The following is a 22,781-nucleotide window of genomic DNA, read 5'->3' as shown; positions in this document are numbered from 1 at the left end:
CCCCCCCCCCCCCGCAGGTTCATGTTCATCATGATGATCATCCTGACGGCGTTCTTGTGTGGGATGAACAACATCTACGTCCACTACCAGGAGTCTGAGCGGCTGGGAAGGTATGGCCGCCCGCTTGGAGGGGTCCCGGGTGACGGGCAGGGCTAACAAGGAGCGTGCCTGAGAGATGCTGGGCAACCTGGGCTAGGGGAGTGGGAAGCGCCAGCGTGTGAAGGCCAGGATGCAGCCGCCCTGCTGAAGCTGAGCAGGGTCCGACTCTGAGCAGTGCTTAAATGGAAGACAATCTGGGAGCCCCACAGAGCATCACTGAAGAAAGGCGGGATAGAAAAGGGAGCAAATGCCATTTCTCCTTCTCCCATTCTTTGCGTGCTTCAAACTCATTGTTCTCAACCCAAACAAAATCCCCTCTCTAAACTGCAGCAGAGCTGTGGCAATGTCAGCTTATTTAATTTTTATCCTGCCCTTCCTTGCCAGTGTGCTCAGGGAGGCAAGCATGGCTCTCTTCGCTTTCCCCACTTTATCCTCACAACAACCCTGCGAACCCTAGGTTAAGCGAAAGAGGGGTTGCTGGCCTCAGATCACCCAAGGAGAGTCATAACTGAGTGAAGATTTGAACCCTGGACTCCCCAGTCCTCCTCTGACACACTCCAGCCCAGAGGTGAAAGCACGTTTGGAGCAGCTCTTGGGGGGGCACATTCCAGTGGTGGGCGGGGCCAAAGGCAAAAGGGGCGGGGCCGCACATACCCCAAATACCAGCTTACTGTAGCTTAAAGCTCTTATCGCCAGTAGCCAAGCTTCACGAGATTTGGCCCACAGGCCGCGGGTTCAGCACTCCCGATGGAGCCACTGTAACATCTCCATGGATTTTTTGTTGTGCCCCAGGAGTGAAACCCCTGTCTTCGCAGCCAACTGGCTGGCAAGAGGGGCTCCAAGAAGACAATTTTGCTGGTTTGGGTCGGTGTTTGTGTGGAATCCAAAATATTCATTGCACATGGCAAAACGCGAACACTGCATAGTGGCCCATTCAGGTCTAGGAACGATCTTTCCCAGACGAACCAGATGAATTAATTGCCTGTAACCCACCTGGATTTGTGGGGACAAGGTAGCCCTGACCCAAACATCAAAGCTATCCCTGCTTGCTGTCTCTTCTCTCCTGCAGCTTCAATGAGACGTTCCAGTTCCTCTTCTGGACCATGCTTGGGATGGAGGAGCACAATGTGGTCGACATGCCCCAGTTCTATGTGGCCGAGCTGATGGGCAGGGTGCTCTATGGGGTCTTCACCATCGTCATGGTGGTTGTCCTCCTCAACATGCTCATTGCCATGATCACCAGCTCCTTCCAGAAAATAGAGGTGAGGACTTCTAGGAGAACCCAGGTGAGGAGGTAAGAGCCATTGACGTCATCCTTGGCTTGGCATCTCAGCTCCACTGGAGTTGGACTGGTGTGAAAGGGAGATATGATTCTTCAAAGACACAGTGTAGACATACTGGGGACTTGCAGCCACCTGAGACACCCTAGGGCAGACCTCCCCAACCTGATGCCCTCCAGATGTGTTCGACTACAACTCCCAGCCAGCACACCCATGGTCTCCGAGTGAATAGGCGATGCACATCTGCCCTTTCATGCTCTTGGTCAGATTTACTGGAGTTTCTCAGCCATGGGAATGGGCTCACCATGGCACTACCAATCGCAGGACAATGCCGCTAACCCTGGGACATGTGGTCGGCTGTTGCTGCTGAGGCATTGCTTACGCAGGATCTAACAGAGCTTTCCTTCCCACCAGCTCTTCCTTGCATGCGCTGCAGAATGACGCTGATGTGGAGTGGAAATTTGCTCGCTCGAAGCTCTACTTGTCTTTCTTCAGGGAAGGTCTGACGCTGCCGGTTCCTTTCAACATCATCCCAACTCCAAAGTCCATCTTCTATGTCATCAGGTAATTTGGACACAGCAGTGGCAAGCAGCACCTGAAAGCACCAAGAGAATCATTCCGGGCACTCTGATACCTTCCCCAGGACTCAAGTTTACAATCAATCCATCTTCTTTCCAGGCTTCTCTGCATTTTATTATAACTTCTTATTTTTCTGCATCCCACAGGGGCTTCTCCCACTTTCTATGCTGTTACGAACCCAAGCAGCAGCAAACATGTCCCCCAATTCCCACCACTGTAAGTTTACTTTGTGGCTGTTCAGATGGCATGACATATGCATTTAGCATTGTGACTGCAACGTGTTGCCTTTCCCCCCGAAATATGTGTGTGTTTGTGTGTATAAAGGGTTTGTTTAGAAACTGATGGGCTTTCCAGTGCATCACTCAAAATACTTATGGTTGCCACACATTTTATGGGGTGCTATATTTTAGTGCATAACTATTTAGAACGTGTATGTTTTAATTATTTTGTAACTCATCTTAGTCTTCCTTTGCAAAAAGCAAATGCTGCTGATGCTGCTGATGATAGTAGCAGTAGTAGTAGTAAGTGGAGGTGGAAAGGGAGAGTACCTAGCACATTGCTGGAGGGAACAGTCCCACTCACTGCTTGTTCACGCTTTGCTGTTGTGAGTGTTGCGTGAAATGCAGTTACACAAGCGTCTCCCTGAGCAGCTTACATACAGCCCATAAAAGGAGACAGTTGTGGCCCACATGCTTACAACCTGAAAGACATGGCACAAAAGGAAAACGGCATGGGGAGGGAAGAGGAAAAAATAAAACTCAGGCACCAGTCCTGAAAAAGGTTAATTCTTAAGTTAGCCTCACATCCAAGCACCAGTCTGAATCTGAGTCAGGGCTCACCAGTGCTTAGCTCCAGCACTTGTTCTCAGCGAGAGGGTTCAGCCCTAGAACAGGCAAAATAATTATGGGGAACACTGAAGCCTGTGCCCAGGGCCTCCCCGCACTCCAGCCCGCTCCAAGGCGGTGTCAGGATTCAGGCTTCCCAGGCCCCTGAGGTGGGCATGGACCCTTCTGGCGCTCTCAGAGTCAGAGCCCCCTGGCAGCCGCCTGACTCTGCTCTTCTCCCCCTCTGCTCAGTCTAACCCATCCGTGGAAGAGGGCGGCCTGCGTGCGGACAGCCGTGTCGCCTACCGGCGCCAGGTGCTCAAGGCGTTAGTGCAGCGCTACATCGACACCGCCAGGCGGGAGTTTGAGGAGAGCCGGAGGAAAGGTGAGCCAGGGTCCCCCCCCCCCGAGCCACCTCCTGCTTGGCTCCTTCTGTCCTCCGCTCCCTACATCCACCTTCCCTCTTTCTCAGAGGCCTCTGGGCCCCCACCCATTGTCCCCGGCGGGGCCCTGCTGTGCAGCTCGCTGTCCCACTCCCTTCAGCCACCTGACTCTGGGCCCCCTCTTTCCGTGGCTCCTCTCAGTCCGCTGCCCCGCCCGCCATCCCCACGCTCCCTTTCCCGTCTCTCCAGCCAACGCCATGGGTGGCCTCCTCCACCATTTCCAGGGGCGGGGAGCCTGTTTCAGACCAAGGACTGAATTCCAGTTTGGAGAAGCTCCCAGGGGCGGGGGGGGGGGGACACGTTCCAGTGGCAAAGGCAAAAGGGGTGGGGCCAAGGAACTCAGACATACCAGTTGTCGTCGCTTCAAGCTCTTAGTGCCAGTAAAGAAGCCTTGGGAGAGGCATTTCAACCTTTTAGACTGGGAAAAGAACTGCACTAAAGCCAGGAAACCACCCAACATTTGGGTGTTGGGGGGAAAGGGTTGGAGCCAAGGAAGGGCACACGGCTTCTGGGGCCCCCTGGAGGGTGGGATTCGGCCCCGGCCCGAGGTTCTCCACCCTTGCCCTAGGCCCACCTTGGATGAGGCTTTTTCCCAGCCTGCCTTCCTCATGGGTCCCTCCGTCCCTCATCTCTCTGTGTGTGTCTGAGCACAAGGAGACATATAACTGGATCTCCTGTGGCTTTATAACGGGGGTGTTGAACTCTTTCAGCCCAAGAGCTGAATTCTAATTCAAAAAAACTCTTGGGGGCTTGCAATTTTGGTTTTTGATTTTGGTTTCCAGCCTTATAGCTGTTTTTTTCTGATCCCTATTGGTACTGTTGTATCTTTGCTGGTCCCATGCACTCCATCCTCCCTATCTGGATTTGGCCCTGAAAGACCCAGGAAAAGTGTGGGTGCTTGGATAATAAGTTGTAAGCAAGAACAATTTGTGACATTGCATGACGACATTACTGATCACGGGGCACGTTTGTTAAGGCATCAGCCTTAGCTTCCAATTTCCTGGCTTTGTGAAGCTTGAGCCAACATGAGATAGCCTTAAACTGGGAGGTTTTTTGATTATGGAATATTAACGTGTGGGTGAGTCCTTTGTATATATGGGGAGGTGGATGCAAAATTAAGTGTGTGTGTATATACACACACATATATATACAGGTCGTAGGTTATCACCTATGGGAACTTTGGATGCAGTTGTGAAAGTTCATTGTTCCAACTATTTATATATTTTTACAGTTTTTAGTATGGTTTTAAAATGTCATAGAATCATAGAATAGTAGGGTTGGAAGGGGCCTACAAGGCCATCGAGTCCAACCCCCTGCTCAATGCTGGAATCCAAGTCAGAGCATCCCTGACAGATGGCTGTCCAGCCTCGTCTTGAACGCCTCCAGTGTGGGAGAGCCCACCACCTCCCCAGGTAATTGGTTCCATTGTCGTATTGCTCTAACAGTCAGGAAATTTTTCCTGATGTTCAGCCGGAATCTGGCTTCCTGTCACTTGAGGCCATGATTCCATGTCCTGCACTCTGGGATGATCGAGAAGAGATCCTGACCTTCCTCTCTGGGACAACCTTTCAAGTACTTGAACAGCACTATCCTATCTCCCCTCAGTCTTCTCTTCTCAAGGCAAAACATGCCCAGTTCTTTCAGTCTCTCTTCACAGGGCTTTGTTTCCAGTTCCCTGATCATCTTTGTTGCCCTCCTCTGAACCCTCTCCAGTTTGTCTGCATCCTTCTTAAAGTGTGGTGCCCAGAACTGGACACAGTACTCCAGATGAGGCCTAACCAGTGCTGAGTAGAGGGGAACTTGTACTTCCCGGGATTTAGAAGCTATGCTTCTATTAATGCAGCCCAAAAGAGCCTTGGCCTTTTTTGCAGCCACATCACACTGTTGGCTCATCTTCAGCTTGTGATTGACAACAATTCCAAGATCCTTCTCGCTTGTAGTGTGGTTGAGCCACGTATCCCCCATCTTGTAACTGTGCATTTGGTTTCTTTTTCCTAGGTGCAGAACTTGGCATTTATCCCTATTAGATGTCATTCTGTTGTTTTCTGCCCAGCGCTCCAGTCTATCAAGATCCCTTTGAATTTTGTTTCTGTCTTCCAAAGTATTAGCTATCCCGCCCAATTTTGTGTCATCTGCAAATTTGATCAGCATTCCCTGCACCTCCTCCTCCAAGTCATTCATAAAAATGTTGAAGAGCACTGGGCCCAGGACTGAGCCCTGCGGTACCCCACTCGTTACCTCTTCCCCGTTGGAGAAGGTCCCATTGATAAGTACTCTTTGAGTCTGATTCTGTAGCCAACTGTGGATCCACCTGATGGTTGTTTCATCTAGCCCACTTTGAGCTAGTTTGCTCATCAGGATATCATGGGGCACTTTGTCAAAAGCTTTGCTGAAGTCGAGGTATATTATGTCTACAGCATTCCCACGGTCCACAAGGGAGGTGACTTGATCCAAAAATGAGATCAGATTCGTCTGGCAGGACTTGTTCTTGACAAATCCATGTTGGCTTCGAGTAATCACGGCATTGTTTTCACGGTGCTTACAGATGGATTGCTTTATCATCTGCTCCAGAATTTTCCCAGGGATTGATGTCAGACTGACTGGTCTGTAGTTCCCAGGTTCCTCCTTTTTAGCCTTTTTGAAGATAGGGACCACATTAGTCCTCCTCCAGTCATCCGGCACTTCCCCCGTCCTCCATGATTTCTCAAAGAGAATAGACAGCGTTTCTGAGAGTTCTTCTGCCAGTTCCTTTATTACTCTAGGATGCAGTTCATCTGGCTCTGGAGATTTGAACTCATTCAAAGTATTTAGGAGTTCCTTCACCATATGCCTATCGATCTCAAGCTGCAATCCTGCCCCTTCAGCCTGTACTTCACCTTTGCCAGGGGGGTCATAGACCCTCTTTTGGGAGAAGACTGAGCCAAAGTAGGAATTGAGCACCTCTGTCTTTTCTTTGTCAGCTGTTATCATTTTGCCATCCTTATTTAATAGCTGAACCACCATTTCTTTCCTCTGCCTTTTACTATGCACGTAGCTGAAGAAAGCCTTTTTGTTGTTTTTAGCATCCCTCGCTAACCTCAGCTCGTTCTCCGCTTTAGCCTTCCTGACGCCATCCCTGCAATTCTGTGCTACCTGCCTGTACTCTTCCTTTGTTACTTGGCCTTCTTTCCACTTCCTATATGTGTCCTTTTTTGTCTTCAGGTCATCCCTAAGCTTTTTGTGAAGCCACATTGGCTTCTTCTGTTGTCTTCCACCTTTTCTTCTTGTTGGAATTGTTTGTGATTGTGCCTTGAGAATTTCCTTTTTTAAAAGCTCCCTTGAGAGCTTTTAATTGGCGGGAACATGTCAATAATGTTTTACAATGATATTTTATTTGGAGGAAAGAAATATCTTTCCTTCATGTGTGGGACTTATTAAGGCATTTTCAGGCACTTGAGAATTTATTTTCCCTGTTATTTGTTATTGCTCTAGCCCATCAGCTCCAGCCTATGGCTAGGGATGATGGGAGGTATAGTCCAAAACGGCTGGAGGAGACCAGGTTGTGCGGAAGGCTGACCTAGGGTATGTGGGTTCCTAGCCTCCAGGAGACTGTCTGAACTGGGATCCAAGGTGGCCTTGATGGAGTTGTACAGCCATCAGGTCTCCCTCTTCGGTGTCTTTTGCCCACAGATCTGGGAAACCGCCTGACTGAGCTGAACAAGTCGGTGTTACTTGCGCCTTCACTCTGAGATGAAGCACCTGCGCCACACCGTGGCTGCCAGCGGCACAGCGGCCAACCCTCTGGATGGCGCTAGCGTGCTGCGCAAGTACATCATGAAGGTGCGCAACACTTTCCAGAGCTACGATCACAGTTCTGGCAGCTCCGGCCAGGGTCCCCCGTGGAGGTTGTCGTGCACCAGAATGGGGTCATTATTCCGGAGGAGGACGGAATTCCGTTGCCTCAGGAACACTCCAAGGGTGAGCTGGAGGCTGAGGAGACGCCACCCCAGGCTGACACAGAGTTGGTGAAGGAGGAGAAGCCAGAGGAAGAGCCAGAGTCCTGATTTGCCTTTCCTCAAAAGAAAATGCATTCTCAGCTGAGATCCGCTATAGGGTTCAGGGTGGCATTTCCTTAGCAGCATAGGCCTAAAGTCATGCTACTAGTGCCTGCCCGTTTATGACACACATGCGCGCGCGCGCACACACACACACACACACACTGTGATTGGGGAAGGCCAGGGCTACAGAACCTCTTTCAGCTTGAGGGCCGAATCTCTCAGGGGCCGCAGTCCAGTGGTGGGCCGGGCCAAAGGCAAAAGGGGTGGGGCCAAAACAAAAACAATACCAGCATAGGTTAGCTTCCAACTCTTACTTTCGGTAACTAAGTCTTAGAGGCATTTCAGCATTTTAGAATGGGGGAAAAACTGCACAAACCTTGGGGAAAGGGGGTGGGGCCGGGGGAAAGGGGCGTGGCCTTCTGGGAAGCATCGTGCCAGGGTTCCTCCCCACACCTCTTGTTTGCGAAGGGCAGCTGCAAATCCTTTTAAAATAATTGCTTCGAGGCATCACTGAGGCCTCAACGTTCCCAAGAAGTCATCAAGGGAAGCTACCGCCCCCCCCCCATTAATGAAAAAATGGACTACAGGAACTGGAATTCTGTACTGTGGACATCTTGCCTCCTTAAATAATTTTAATAATCAAGTAAATGGATGTTATCATTAATTAAATGTGATAAATATTTTATTGCTAATATGCAGTGTTGTGGCTTGGTGTTTAACTGAATGCACTGAAAATGATGGGGGATGCTACAAGGCACAGAAATTGCATACAGGGTTGAAGAGCTGAAAGGGTGGCATGGGGGGGCTCATTTCTCCAGGTGTGAAAAGAGCATGTGATCTTTAGAGGGGCACATGAATAGGGGCAAAAATGTTTGTGCTTCCTTTAAAGTAGCAACGCCTGCAAGTTCCCATCGGTGTAGGCATGAGGCCCCCCCTGCCCAATTAGCAGCCCCTGGAGATGAAAAGACATGGCAAGCCTAATAGTGGGTGTTTCCAGATGGGGGGTCCGAGCACTACTAATTAGTGCAGCTATTGTACAGCTATTCAAACTTTTTCTCCTTAACGGATTTTCTGCAGTAAGAGAAAAGCTGAAAGAAGTGGTGGGATAACGCTGGAGGTTATCTGGGTATCTTGCATTAACGGAAAATCCTGCAGCCCTACAGGCACATGTTGCTTCCGTTTATGTGGTGCAATTTATGTCGTTCTGTTTATGTGGTTCCTTTAGATGACAAACGTGATGTGGAATTGAAAACACAGTTTTCAAGGCAGTTACTTTGGTAGTGAGACAGCCATTCCCAGCCTTTGTGGAGACCACATTCAACAAATTTGCCGCTGTATTCAGTGAGTTCAGTCCATGGCTTTGCTCTGGATTCTCCCTTTGAAGCTCTTGTTTGGAGCCCGGCAGCTTCGAGGTCTGAGAGTTTCTGAGAGTTACTCTGGTGCAGCTTTGCCCAACCTGACGCGCTCCAGAGGGCTTGGCCCACGACTGCCATCAGCTGCAGCCAGGACGGCCAGTGGCTAGGGCTGATGGAAGTAGGAAGCCGCTGGCTGGGCACGGCTGCCCTGGTGTCATATCTGGTGACAGTCCATCCCACCCTCATAATTGGCTCTCCCTTTTGCCTCTCGGCCTACAGCTCTTGTGGAATTAGCGGAATGGTTACTCCAGACCTTTCTCTAAGTGCTGTAGGCCCCAGCAAGAACCTGCTTCCTATGATCAAGAGGGATCCCTGGCTGTATTATACCCCCCCCCACACACACACACACACACTCACAGTTTGAAACACAATCTGTTGACAGCCAGTGTTCTTGAAGGGCTCTTGTGCGGAGCTGCTGGCTATAAATAGCTCATGAGTGAGCAGGCTGGAGGTTTCCAGCAGGCATTACAAAAAGCAGGACCTCCTGCTCTTCATCTGTCATGTCAACAACGGCGTCCCACAGCTGAGAAACGCCATTGGCATGGGAGGGTCAGCTGGAGAAAGTGAGCTGGACCAGGAAAGCACAAATCAGCCTGGCAATCTGGTTTCTAATGGCGAGAGAGAGCCAGGTAACAGTTACAGCTGCCTTAAAGTTTTAGGAACACTTCTGAGTATCGAAATACTTGCTGCTGAAGAGCATCACTGCCGGCCCTGACCAAACTGAAACCGTGAGTTGGTGTGGATGAAAGATAACGTCACAGCGTTCCGGAGAGTAGTTTCATGGCACAGCTTGTTAATGATTTTGTTGTGTACTATCCTTCTATATGTGTGTTAGTGATATAAAAAAATTCTATCAATAGAATTTTTCTATTTCTTTTTTCTTTACAAAAGACAGTGTGATAGCATTGCTAGTCCTAAGGTAGTTTGGACCTCATGTGGAAAAGTTCACATACGCTCGCACACACACGTGCACAAGGCTAGCTTCCAGTCTCAGGGGGAGCAGACCAGAGAGTCTCTGCAGCTCTTCCCCGTTAGTGACTGGAAGACCAGAGCCAATGCTGCTCACGCTGGCAGCAGGGCAACCCCATTAACGCCTCTCTGACTCATCTATCTATCTATCTATCTATCTATCTATCTATCTATCTAAATAGTGGTAAAAATACATTGCAATATCTCAACAGTCAAGACTAACAAAATTCATGTTTACTCTCATAACTGAGTTTTGGGGGAGAGCAAACTTTGTTTTCTGCTTTTGTTTTGTTGGTGCTGATCAGCAGCTTAACTTGAGCTGAAGCCCATTAGATATGTAAGATCTGCACCATCTGTCTTCAGTGATACGACCCCACGATGAAACAAATGGGCTAGAAATAAACACAGTTTTGTTTTGTTTTGAAAGGAGTGGGAAATGAAGAAGAGGCCTCCTTTCCAAGTGGTCCTGGTGCTGTATCTGATGGGGATATTCCTAGGAGACCTTCAGGTATGAGCAGGATGCAAACAGGGAGAGGTAGTGACAACCTTTGATTAAGGGCAGCTGGTGGCTCCAATTTCAGTGGGGCAATGATTCCATTCTGGGTTTTAGTAAGAACCAGCCAGAAGTTTAAAGGAGCTATCCAAAGTGCTGGACTCATTTTGGAGATAGGGTTCAGCATGTTGGAAAGCTACTTTGGACTGCTGGCTGCTTCTAAGTAAAACCCAAAATGGAATCGCCACACCACCCACTCCCATCCCACCAAAATTGGAGCCACCAGCCTCCCCTGCCTTTGAGCCTGGCATTTGGATCACTCCAGCAGGTTTCCTTATCCTCTAACATGGTTGAAGGGGCATAAAAAACAACCATCCCTGCTTGGATCAGACCAAAGGTCCATCTAGTCCAGCATTCTGCTTCGTATGACGGCCAACCAGGTGCCCTAATGGGAAGCCCACAAGCAGAACTGGAAGGCAAGGTCCAGCTCCATGTTGCTGCGCCCCAAGAAGCTGGATTCAGTGACATGTTGCCTCCGTACGTGAACCTAAGAACCTAAGAAGAGCCCTGCTGGAGCAGACCAAGGGTCCAGCATTCTGTTCACACTGCTGTATCAACCAGCGGCCCATGGGAAACCCACAAGCAGAGCATGAGCACAACAGCACCCTCCCACCCATTTTCCCCAGCCACTGGTGTACATAGGCTTTCTGCCTCTGGTACTGGAGGTAGCACAGAGCCATCAAGAGTTGTAGCCATTAACAGCCTTTTCCTCCAGGAATTTGTCCAACCCCCTTTTAAAGCCATCCAAACTGGTGGCCATCACTACTTCCTGTATTCTATAGTTCAGCTATGTGCTGTGTGAAGAAGCCCTTCCTTTTATCTGTGCTGAATCTCCCACCAATCAGCTTCATGAGATGACCCCGGGTTCTAGTATTTTGAGAGAGGGAGAACAATGTCTCCCTAGCCACATTCTCCACACCATGCATAATTTTGTACACCTCTATCATGTCTCCCCTTACCCTCCTTTTTTCCAAGTTAAACAATCCCAGCTGTTATAACCTTCTCTCATAGGGGAGATGCTCCAGCCCCTTGATCATGTTAGTTGCCCTTTTCTGCACCTTTTCCAGCTCTACAATATATTTTTTTAGCTGTGGTGACCAGAACTGTACACAGTATTCCAAGTGTGGTCACACCATAGATTTGTATAGGGGGAGTACGATGTTGGCAGTTTTATTCTCAATCCCTTTTCTAATTATGCCTAACATGGAGTTTGCCTTTTTTACAGTGGCCGCACACTGAGTTGACATCTTCACTGAGCTGTCCACCACAACTCCAAGATCTCTGTCCTGGTCAGTCACCGCTAGCTCAGGCTATACTTGAAGCTGGGATGTTTTGCCCCAACGTGCATCACTTTACACTTGCTTACATTGAACCGCATTTGCCATTTAGATGCTCATTCTCCCAGTTTGGAGAGATCCTTTTGGAGCTCTCACAATCCCTTTTTGTTTTAACCACCCTAAATCATTTGGTGTCATCCGCAAACTTGGCCACTTCACTGCTCACTCCTAATTCCAGAGCATTTATGAACAGGTTGAAAAGCATTGGTCCTAATACAGATCCCTGTGGGGCCCCACTATTTACTTTCCTCCACTGGGAGAAGTTACCTTTTATTCCTACTCTCTGCTTTCTGTTCTGTACCCAGTTTCTGATCCACAAGAGGACTTGTCTCCTTATTCCATGTTAAGTTTTCTCAGGGGTCTTTGGTGAGGGACTTTGTCAAAAGCTTCTTGGAAGTCCAAGTAAACAATGTCTACCAGATCACCTCTGTCTACATGTTCACTGACACTCTCCAAGAACTCTAAAAGGTTAGTGAGACAGGACTTACCTTTGCGGAAGCCGTGTTGACTCTTTTTCAGCAGGGCTTATCCTTCTATATGCTTATTAATTTTATCTTTAATAATACTTTCAACCAATTTACCCAGAACAGACATTAAGCTAACTGGCCTGTAATTTCCCGGATCCCCCTGGATCCCTTTTTTAAAATTGGTGTTACACTGGCCATCTCCCAGTCCTCTGGTATAGAGGCTGATCTTAGGGACATGTTGCATATTTTGGTTAGAAGATCAGCAGTTTCATATTTGAGTTCTTTGAGAACTCTAGGATGGATACCATCTGGGCCTGGTGATTTATTTGCTTTCAATTTATCAATCAGGTTGAGAACTTCATCTTTTGTCACCGCTATTTGCCTCAGTTCCTCAGACTCCTTTCCTGAAAACATCAGTTCAGGCACAGGCATCTGTCCTATATCTTCTGCAGTGAAGATGGATGAAAAGAATTCATTCAGCTTCTCTGCAATCTCTTTATCCTTTTTCAGTACTCTTTTAACTCCATTGTCATCAAATAGTCCAACTGCCTCCCTAACTGGTTTTCTGCTTCAGATATATTGAAAGAATGCTTTATTGTTGGCCTTGATGTTGTTAACAACATGCTCTTCAAAATGCTTGTTTGCATCTCTTATTGTCTGCTTGCACTGTCTTAGTGCAAGCTTGTGCTGTCTTTTGTTTTCCTCACTTGGGCAAGGCTTCCACTTTCTGAAGGAAGCCCCCTTTTCTCTAATAGCTCCCTTAGCGCTGCTCGTCAACCATGCCGGCGATGTCTTGGACTTGGTGCTGCCTTTCCTAACCTGTGGTATACATTTTAGCTGGGCTTCTGTTATTGTGGTTTTGAGTAATCTCCAAGCATTTTGAAGGGATCTAATCTTCTTGACCCCCTTTCAGCTTCGGTTTCACCAGTTCCCTCATTTTAGAGAAGTTTCCTCTTTTGAAGTCAAATGTGACTGTGTGGGACTTCCTGGGCAATTTTCCACTTAAATATATATTAAACCTGATAGCACTGTGATCACTGTTTCCAAGTGGTTCAGCAACATTTACATCTCGTACTCGGTCCTGGGCGACACCACTTAGGATTAAATTCAAGGTTGCCTCCCCTCTGGTCAGTTCCATGACCAACTGTTCTAGGGCACAATTGTTTAGGGCATCGAGAAATTTAACCTCTTTGTTGTGGCTGGAACATGCATTCATCTGATCAATGTGGGGGTAACTGAAGTCATCCACTATTACAACACTTCCTTGTTTGGAGGCTCCCTGATTTCGTTTTCCATCTCAGGGTCACCCTGAGCATTCTGGTCTGGGGGAGGATAGCATGTTCCCAGCACTAAATTAGCTTTGGAGCCTGGTATTGTCGCCCACAGCGCTTCTGTGGAAGAGCCTGCCCCTTCTAGGTGTTCTAGTCCACTCGACACTGTGCCCTCTGTGACGCACGGGGCAACACCTCCCCCAGTACGCCCTTCCCCCTCCTTCCTGTAGAGTTTATATCCAGAGATGACCGTATCCTGCTGGTTCTCTCCACTCCACCACGTTTCTGTAATGCCCACTATATCCAGGTTTTCCTTTAAAATCAAGCACTCCAACTCTCCCATTTTGGCTTGGAGGCTACTAGCATTTGCATAGAAACACCTATACATGGTATCCCGCCCCAGATGCCTCTGGCATGTGCATCTTTTTCTATAGGACGTTGGCCCCTTTCATTGGCTCTTATGTTCTACCATGTGCTCCTGGCCAATTTCCTCCCCTTCTACATTTGGACAATCAAAAACATTTTCATCTTCATCCCTTTGGGATGATTTAATCCGAACCGGATGCTTCCCAGATCCTGTCAGCTTTCCCCCAGGGTTTAGTTTAAAAGCTACTCTGCTACCCTTTCTGGGTTTAGAGCCAGCAGTCTGGTTCCGTTTTGCTTCAAGTGGAGCCCGTCCCTCTTGTACAGGCCCCACTTGTCCCAAAACGTTCCCCAGTGCCTAACAAATCTCAACCCCTCCTCCCGGCATCATCCACGCATTGAGACTCCTCAGCTTCGCCTGTCTAGCTGGCCCTGCGCATGGAACAGGTAGCGTTTCCAAGAAACCCGCCGTGGTGGTCCTGGTCTCAACCTCCTACCTAAATTTGGCTTCCAGGACCTCACAACTACATTGCCCCGCATCGTTGGTACCAACATGGACCACGACCACTGACTCCACCCCAGCACTATCTACTGGGCTATCTAGACGGCGTGAGATATCCGCAACCTTCGCACCAGGAAGGCAATTCACCATGCGCTGTACACGCTCATCACAAACCCAGTTGTCTGTCTAATGATTGACTCTCCCACTAGCACAAGCCCCCATCCCCCTGGAGGCACGTCCTTGGCACGAGAAGAGAGTTGTTCATCTTCTGAGGAATGGGTCCCTTCTAAGGGATCATTTTCCTCTTCCTCAGAATGATGCCCTCCTTCTCTGAGACCCGCATTCTCCATGACAGCAGCAGAGGAGCTGACATCCTGGGAGTGGGACACAGCGAACAGGTCCCCAAAGGTCTCATCCACCAACCCCTCTGCCTCTCTTAGCTTCTCCAGGTCAGCAACCTGGCCCTCAAGGGAACGCACTTGTTCCCTGAGAGCCAGGAGCTCATTACACAGAGCACACCCCCACGACTTCAGTCCAGCAGGTAGATGGTCGTACATGTGGCACTCATGTACACTGGATAGCTCCCACCACCCTGCTGGCTTTCTACCTTTGTAACTGTTTTTTTTTTGGGGGGGGGGTCCCTGAAAAATTTAGTTGTTTACTACGAGAAGGTGGGGAAATTATTTATAGTTATGTATTTACAGTGACTTACTGTGAGTGCAGAGTAAGGAGGGGAGAGTTCACCGCCCTGGCTTCCTCGTCCTCTTGCTAAACACGCACAGTCGCTTCACTCGCTTGTCACTGGGGCTCCTCGCGCTCGGAGAGCCGGCTCCCTCGCCAGCGTGCCTCCTTACACAGACGGGCCCAACTGCTGCTGCAGTGACTCTGATTGGAGGGCCTCCTCGAAAAGCAAGGGAGGCTGTGAGTGAACTCCTGATGAGCACTGGCTGTCAGTGGCTGGCAATGTAGGTCCGTTGGTCCCCCAGGGAACGGTGATTCCTATTCAGGAAGGAGGACTGCTAACAATAGTGAATGGGAGCCCTAGCGAGGGGAGCTCCTCTATTCAATGGGTCATTGGAGGGGACAGCAGGCAAAGGGTAGGTGATTTGGGAAGGCCGTGGCTTGCAAGGTCTGGATCCTTTTCCTGTGTGTATTTTTAATACTTACATGATATGCTGAGCCCTTGAACTTGCTATATTTAGTGAACTGCTCTTTAAGGCCTAAAGCCTGAGCCTAATCTGAAGCTAGCCTGCCCCTTTTTTCTGCTTTACACAGACTCTTATTCCCGCTTTCTAAGCTTGGGGTTACTTTAAAATATGCAGCTAAGGTTCTTTTCAACCACTCAGGGGCCCTTCCTACCGCAAGGCTGTAAGTTCTAGCTAGATTCCCCTCTGATATTTAGCTCTCTCTCTTGTTAGCTTGTAAGGGTTTAACCCTCTGGGATTTAGCTGTGCCCTTGTTTTGGCTTCAGCTCAAATTTTAAATCAATTTTAAATTGTTACCTGAGGTGCTTTAGTAGATAATTAAGTAATTTCACTTACCTTTCCCTCACACAGTTGCTTAACTCGTTTGCTGACGCTTCATCACTGGGGCTCCTCGCACTCAGAGAGCTGTTGCCTCAGTACATGAACATAAGAACCTAAGAAGAGCCCTGATGCTAGATCAGACCAAGGGTCCATCTGGTCCAGCATTCTGTTCCCACAGTGGCCAACCAGCTGCCGCAATGGGAATCCCACAAGCAGACATGAGTGCAACAGCACCCTCCCGCCCATTTTCCTCAGCAACTCGTGTACATAGGCAGACTGCTATGTAGGCTTCATGATTAGTAGCCACTCGTTGACGTCCCTTCCATTCCTCTGTCCAACCTCTGTTTAAAGCCATCTAAGCTACAAACAGGAGACTTGGGCAGAACAAACAGGTGCCATCGTGGCCAGGAGGGCAAGATCCAGGAGCTGAAAAGCCATGGGACTAAGTAACGTTTCATCGTTTGATTGGCAGGACAAGGCACACAGCAGTACTTGTACAGAGTCGCCAGCCTTGTTGGCCCTGGTGTAGCCATCCCCCATGGAACACAGGGATCTCAGCAGCTATTAGCCACAGGAGCAAAATGGATCACGTGGGGGGCAGGGGTGGCTTTTCTGTCTCCTGCTAAATAAAAAGAATTTTCCAGATAAATGCATAAAATGAAGTGGCTAATGAGAAACTCCAGAAGTGCAAGCCATTACTTAATACTTGTAAAAAGCACTTTAAAAGATGCTTAGAAATGTGTTTTGTTTGATTTTCGTTCTGTTATGTAAACTGCTTTGGAGGCCTGTGCTAGGGTCAAAATGCAGTAAAAAAATGCTTTTAGAAATAAATAAATAAATAAATAAATAAATAAACCCTCTCCACAATACAAAATTAACAATAATTAATTTTGATATAAGGACTGTTTATATCAAAGTAACACAGGGCACAATTTTATACATGTTTAGAGAGAGAGAAGTCCTACAACTGCCAGCATTCCCCAGCAAGCATGTCTATAACATGCATAGGATTGCTCCCATAATGACTTATTCTGAGATTAAAGAAAAATTAAACAAAATAAATCCTCATTGGTTTGAGATTTTTCAAATTAGGTCTTTAGGAAACAAAGATCTTAATGATAATCAACAGTTAAGAGATCCAACAGATTTTGAAAAATTGATCACAGCATTAGGTTTTTCCAGCACATGGAAGGAGGTATGATAAAGGCAGCATTGTACATGACAGCTGACAGTCATCATCCCCTTGACATTGCTGGATGACCGTGTTCAGTAGTGCTTCAAGAAACTCCTGCAAAACCTGTTTGACCAGGGACTAGACATCAGCTATAACTAAGTCCTAGAAAAAGTCTCTGCCCCCATCCTCCTCCCTCTGTCCTGACGAGTTCCCCATGTGCTCCTTTCTGTTTCAGGTCTTCTGTTTGCCCCTCCAAAAAAGAGACCTCTTCCTCATCAAAGAGTCAGCCCTTGACATGGCCTTGAGCTGTTTCGATGACCAGTACAAGGGCTGTGTAGAAATGATGGAGGCTGAGCTGGCGGAGCTAAACCGCACCGAGTTTGCCAGCAACAGAGTCTATGCCGAGGCCTGGGAAGAGGCAGCCTCGAGGTGGAACGAGAGGAAGGCCTCTCTCTTGTTGCCCAGAGGCCTGAAGCCAGAGTACGCCACTGCGATCATGGCCTACACCATCCAAGGGGGCTTGCACAAGGAATTCAACGCAGCTGTGAGGGAAGCCGGGCGCACCAGAGACCATTACCTCAACCATTTCCATTTCAAGACCTTTCACTTCCTCCTGACCAGAGGCCTTCACGCCCTGGGGACCACCGCCCACCCCAGGTGCCACAAGGTGTATCGTGGGGTCAGGAATGTCCGCTTCACCTCAGAACGCCTCAAGACGGTCCGTTTTGGACACTTCACTTCCTCATCGCTGAAAAATGAGAGCGCCCTGCAGTTTGGCACAGACACCTTCTTCACCATTGAGACCTGCCACGGGGTCAACATCAAGAACTTCTCCTTCTTCCCAGGGGAGGAGGAGGTTCTCATCCCACCCTTTGAGAAGTTCAAGGTGGCTAATTTCACAAAGACCCAAGAGACGACCTTCATCCAGCTCCTCTCACTCGAAGATTCAAGCATCTACAACTGTGTGTTTGTCAAAGGTAACAGCAAGGAAAATGGATTCTCATTGTTGGAGAACAGTAGAGTAAAAAGGGACCCTATAGATGCACAAACACACCTGTAGATCCTCCTACACAATGCAGATACAGTGAGTGCCACAAGCAAAGTGTGGTAATGTCAGGTATTTGCAAAGCTAAAAGAACAGATGGCTCGAGCAAGCAAGCCAAGCTGCATGTGGGAAGCAAGGCAAAAGATACACTCAGAGTCACTGACGGGTGACAGAATCCTTCTAGACAGAAAATATAACTGTAGTAGAGAGTTCCTGGATGTGAACAAAACACATCCAATTAATCTAATGGAAAGCTTAAGAGAGGGCACAATTGAACTTCCAATACCAGGTGTGCTGACCTTGAAGATATGGGGGAGAGGGTGTTCTGCAGAGTTGTCATCCTTTGCGGGAGATTTCTCTTCAGTCATTAATGCCTTTGGAACTACTCATACACAATGTTGCAGTGTGCACTGTTTCAAATTTATGGTGTAGATATGCCCTATCATGAGAAAAAAACATTATTCTGTTTCCCACTCTAAATTTGTTTAAAGGTGCTTAGTAATACCAGTAATATTTTAAGCTTCTTAGGAGCAGAGACTGATCTGTTTTTGGTGACGCAGCTTGTAAGGCAGCAAGTATCTTGATGGGGCGGTTTGTTGTTGTTTATTCGGTCAGTCGCTTCCGACTCTCCGTGACTTCATGGACCAGCCCACGCCAGAGCTTCCTGTCAGCCATCGCGACCCCCAGCTCCCCCAAGGTAGAGTCCGTCACCTCCAGAATATCATCCATCCACCTTGCCCTTTTTTGGCCTCTCTTCCTTTTGCCTTCCACTTTCCCTAGCATCAGCATCTTCTCCAGGGGATCCTGTCTTCTCATGATGTGGCCAAAGTACTTCAGTTTTGCCTTTAATATCATTCCCTCAAGTGATTAGTCTGGCTTTATTTCCTGGAGGATGGACTGGTTTGATCTTCTGGCAGTCCAAGGCACTCTCAGAATTTTCCTCCAGCACCACAGTTCAAAAGCTTCCTTATGGTCCAGCTGTCGCAGCCATAGGTTACTACGGGGAATACCATTGCTTTAACTATGCGGACCTTTGTTGTCAGTGTGATGTCTCTGCTCTTCACTATTTTATCAAGATTTGTCATTGCTCTCCTCCCAAGAAGTAAACGCCTTCTGATGTCCTGGCTGCAGTCAGTGTCTGCAGTAATCTTTGCACCTAGAAAGACAAAGTCTGTCACTGCCTCCACGTTTTTTCCCTCTATTTGCCAGTTATCAATCAAGCTGGCTGCCATAATCTTGTTTTTTTTTAGGTTTAACTGCAACCCAGCTTTTGCACTTTCTTCTCTCACCTTCATCATGAGGTTCCTCAGCTCCTCTTCACTTTCAGCCATCAAAGTGGTATCATCTGCATATCTGCGATTATTAATGTTTCTTCCAGCAATTTTAACTCCAGCCTTGGCTTCATCAAGCCCAGCACGTTGCATGATGTGTTCTGCGTACAGGTTGAATAGGTAGGGTGAGAGTATACAACCCTGCTGTACTCCTTTCCCAATCTTAAACCAGTCCGTTGTTCCGTGGTCTGTTCTTACCGTTGCTACTTGGTCGTTAGATTCCTCAGGAGGCAGACAAGATGACTTGGTGTCCCCATACCACCAAGAACTTGCCACAATTTGTTATGATCCACACAGTCAAAGGCTTTAGAATAGTCAATAAAACAGAAATAGATATTTTTCTGAAACTTCCTGGCTTTCTCCATTATCCAGTGGATATTGGCAATTTGGTCTCTAGTTCCTCTGCCTTTTCTAAACCCAGGTTGTACATCTGGCAATTCTTGTTCCATGAATTGCTGGAGTCTACCTTGCAAGATCTTGAGCATTACCTTACTGGCATGTGAAATAAGTGCCACTGCTCGATAGTTTGAACATTCTTTGGTGCTTCCCTTTTTTGGTATGGGGATATAGGTTGATTTTTTCCAATCTGGTGGCCATTCTTGTGTTTTCCAAATTTGCTGGCATATGGCATGCATCACCTTGACAGCATCATCTTGCAAGATTTTAAACAGTTCAGCTGGGATACCGTCATCTCCTGCTGCCTTGTTATTAGCAATGCTTCTTAAGGCCCATTCAACCTCACTTTTAAGGTGTCTGGCTCTAGCTCACTGACCACACATCGGATTCGTCGTTTACCACCAGCACCATCGGCTGCTAGCCGTCCTTTCGGCTTTGAGCTAGCTGCGTCATCACATCTGGGGCTAGTTGAACTTATCCTCTGTTCCTCCCCAGTAGTGTTTTGACCATCTTCCGACCTGGGAGTCCCATCTTCCGATGGTATACCGACATATCTCTGGTTGGACTGATCCATTTAGTTTTCATGGCAAGAATACTGGGGTGGGTTGCCGTTTCCTTCCCCAGGGATCGTATTTAGTCTGACCTCTCTGCCATGACCTTCCTGTCTTGGGTGTCCCTTCACGGTTTAGCTCATGACGTCATTGAGGTGCTCAAGCTCCAGCACCACAACAAGGTAACAATCTCCTTTGCTGAAGTGATGGGGCAGTAGCAATAAATAATAACAAGAAGGTTCCCCGTGTGTGGAATAGCGTTGTGCTGGGCTGTTTTGTCCTCCACTCCAGTCTCACAGATGGGCCCTTTCTAAGCTGCCCACTGCTCGAGATGCCCAGACATGGATCCAGGTTGCCTCCACTTTGAAAGTGGATTGTGCTCAGTGACTGGGCAGCACCTGCGGATTCACTGGCAACCGAGTAGTTTGCACCCCAAGCCACTGCCTGAGTGTGTGTGCACTCGGTCATACCACGCCTGTGTCAGTCCTGCACAACTGGTCTTCACACAGGGAAGGAGGCCAGAATGAATGGTCATTATTTTTCTTTTGCCTTTTACAGAGAAAAAGTGCAAGACACGGAGATGCAACTTCAGTGCAGGTGAGAGAGCTGCTGGTCTTTCATTGTTTTCACCACTCCCAGTGCTAACTCTTGTCTTCTTCCCTCTTTTTATACAAAATCGTGACAGGTGCAGGTCTCAGCCAACTCTCTGCTAATGTCCAAATGCCCTTCCTCCTCTGGGGCATCCTTCTCATTGCCGGCACTCTGGGATCCCCAGGACTCCTCTGACCCCAGCACCGACATCTCCATCTCTGAAAGCTTTTCAGAACCTGCTACTGAAAAAGAAAAAGATCAGAGAATACCGTGGGATTAAGAAGAAACTGCAATATTTGGTTTAGATGCAGAGCCCAGCACCAGCTGCAAATAAGGCATTTTCTAGCCCAGTGTGTGTAGCTGGCTGGAGTGTCGTTGCCTGTTTTTCTTATCCATTTGGTGTTGTAGTAGTAATTGAAGCGATGCAACTCTTAAGCGGACGTGTATGTGGCTGAAAGCAGCATGCAGAAGATCAGTCAATGGAATCAGAAGAGGGTGGCAAAGAAGGCAGTCCTACAAAAAGGAAGTTACATTTCTCCATTACAGAGGTTATAAAAATTAAAATGACTGAGTTTATCATGCACAGACATGCAGCATGTGGCAGAGAAGTAATCAGATCACATGTTGCCAAGGCCCGAGTGGGAATGCCTTGGCCGGATTTATGGTTCTTCAGAAACCCTCTGGCATCTTTCCTGAATGTCACATCTCCCTAAGCCAGCCTCCTCAAACCTGGCGCCCTCCAGATGTGTTGGACTGGAATGCCCATCATCCTCAGCATAATCCATGCTGACTGGGGGTGATGGGAGTTGCGGTCCAACACATCTGGAGGGTATCAGGCTGGAGAAGGGTAGCTTCAGCATTCAGTTAGTTGTCCATACGCACTTTGACCTTCAGCCTTCAATTGCTCCTAACGCCTCTTGACGCACAGAGCAGGGGTGTCAAACCTCAGGCCTTTGGGACAAATCTGCCCCCCTGGGCTTCCCCAGCAGGCCACACACCCCTTTTCCTAGCCGCACCCCTTTCCCCAGCTACCAGCCAGTTGTTGGTTTCCTGGCTTTTGTGCCGTTTTTTCCCCATCCAAAAAGGTTGAAATGGCTCTCCGGAGGCTGAGTGACTGGCAGTCAGAGCCTGAGGCCAAAGCAGGCTGTCATTGTGGCCCCAGCCAATTTCCCGTGTCCCCTTTGCCTTCGGCCCCGCCCACCACCAGAATGCAGCCCCCGAGAGCTTCTCTGGAATGGAATGTGGCCCTCGGGGGGTGAAAGAGGGCCAAATTCCACACTCCTGCACCAGAGCCCGTCCCTCACATTAGGTTGTGAGAGTATCAACAAGCTGAGAGCCTGCCCAGGAGTCTCAGGGGCAGAAGTGAGAGATCAGGAACCTTTTTACATTATTTTGAACTGCCTGGATTTTGGAAATATCATTTTTATTGTTTTTCTCTTTTCTGTGATATTTACTGTTGATGTTATGAGAGTGTTGGAAAAACCAATTGCAATACAAAATTTAACAACAACAACATAATAAAAATTGTTCCCTACATCCTGGAAAGGTCATACATTTTGTTGTTTAGTTTGAACCCTCTCTCTTTCTCTCTGTGCGCTGGAATAAACTGCTTAAGTGGAAATGGTGCTTTGACTGGTGAATCTGCAGGCTAGAAACCCCCACTGCAGTGCTGACTGTCCTTACCATACAAATGGCTGTGCTGGCCTGGGATGATGGGAGTTGTATTCCAGCACATCTGGAGGGCACCAGGTTGGCAGAGGCTGAGACAGAGTCTTGTCCAGAAGAGACTGGGAAGATCTGTCATCAGTCTCCCATCTCTTCCAAAAGTCGTCCCTCCTCCTTCCAAATGGTGTCTCCAGTGTAGGGCAAAAGAGGGGCAGAGAGATGAGCTCATCCAGTGGGAGAGGAATGGTCCTTTGGGAAAGAGTTGACATGAAGTTAAGTCTGTGGTTTTATTTCTTCATGCTTTGTTTTGAATTTATGGTTGTTTTGTTACTTGTTGCTTTTATTGTATTCTTTTAATGTTTT

At 48.2% G+C, this 22,781-nt stretch overlaps 1 protein-coding gene and 1 pseudogene across 3 annotated transcripts; both read left to right on the top strand.

Annotated features, from left to right (window-relative positions):
* Positions 1–7,268, top strand: part of LOC146349233 (short transient receptor potential channel 2-like) — a 28,628-nt pseudogene extending 21,360 nt beyond the window's left edge.
* Positions 7,269–10,006: 2,738 nt separating this feature from the next.
* Positions 10,007–22,371, top strand: LOC146349232 (erythroblast NAD(P)(+)--arginine ADP-ribosyltransferase-like). Of its 3 annotated transcripts, XR_014788789.1 has the most exons (5): positions 15,054–15,236; positions 17,075–17,816; positions 20,721–20,759; positions 20,848–21,631; positions 21,743–22,302. XR_014788789.1 is itself a non-coding variant. In XM_084841573.1 (4 exons), the coding sequence occupies exons 1-4, from the start codon at positions 10,083–10,085 to the stop codon at positions 20,946–20,948; spliced, it is 954 nt and encodes a 317-aa protein (XP_084697699.1). In that variant the 5' UTR covers positions 10,007–10,082; the 3' UTR covers positions 20,949–22,280. The 3 variants fall into 3 exon arrangements, 2 of the variants coding, with proteins under 2 accessions (XP_084697699.1, XP_084697698.1); XM_084841573.1 differs by lacking the exon at positions 15,054–15,236 and adding an exon at positions 10,007–10,154 and having other exon boundaries at positions 20,848–22,280; XM_084841572.1 differs by lacking the exon at positions 20,721–20,759 and having other exon boundaries at positions 15,000–15,236; positions 20,848–22,371.
* The last annotated feature ends 410 nt before the right edge of the window (positions 22,372–22,781 follow it).

This window comes from Heloderma suspectum, chromosome 3, assembly GCF_057233095.1.
Source record: "Heloderma suspectum isolate Gila_16-S chromosome 3, 16-S_ref, whole genome shotgun sequence".
In the NCBI taxonomy this organism is placed as follows: domain Eukaryota; kingdom Metazoa; phylum Chordata; class Lepidosauria; order Squamata; family Helodermatidae; genus Heloderma; species Heloderma suspectum.
Note: the sequence above shows the minus strand (reverse complement) of the source record. Positions and strands in the feature narration are given on the sequence as shown.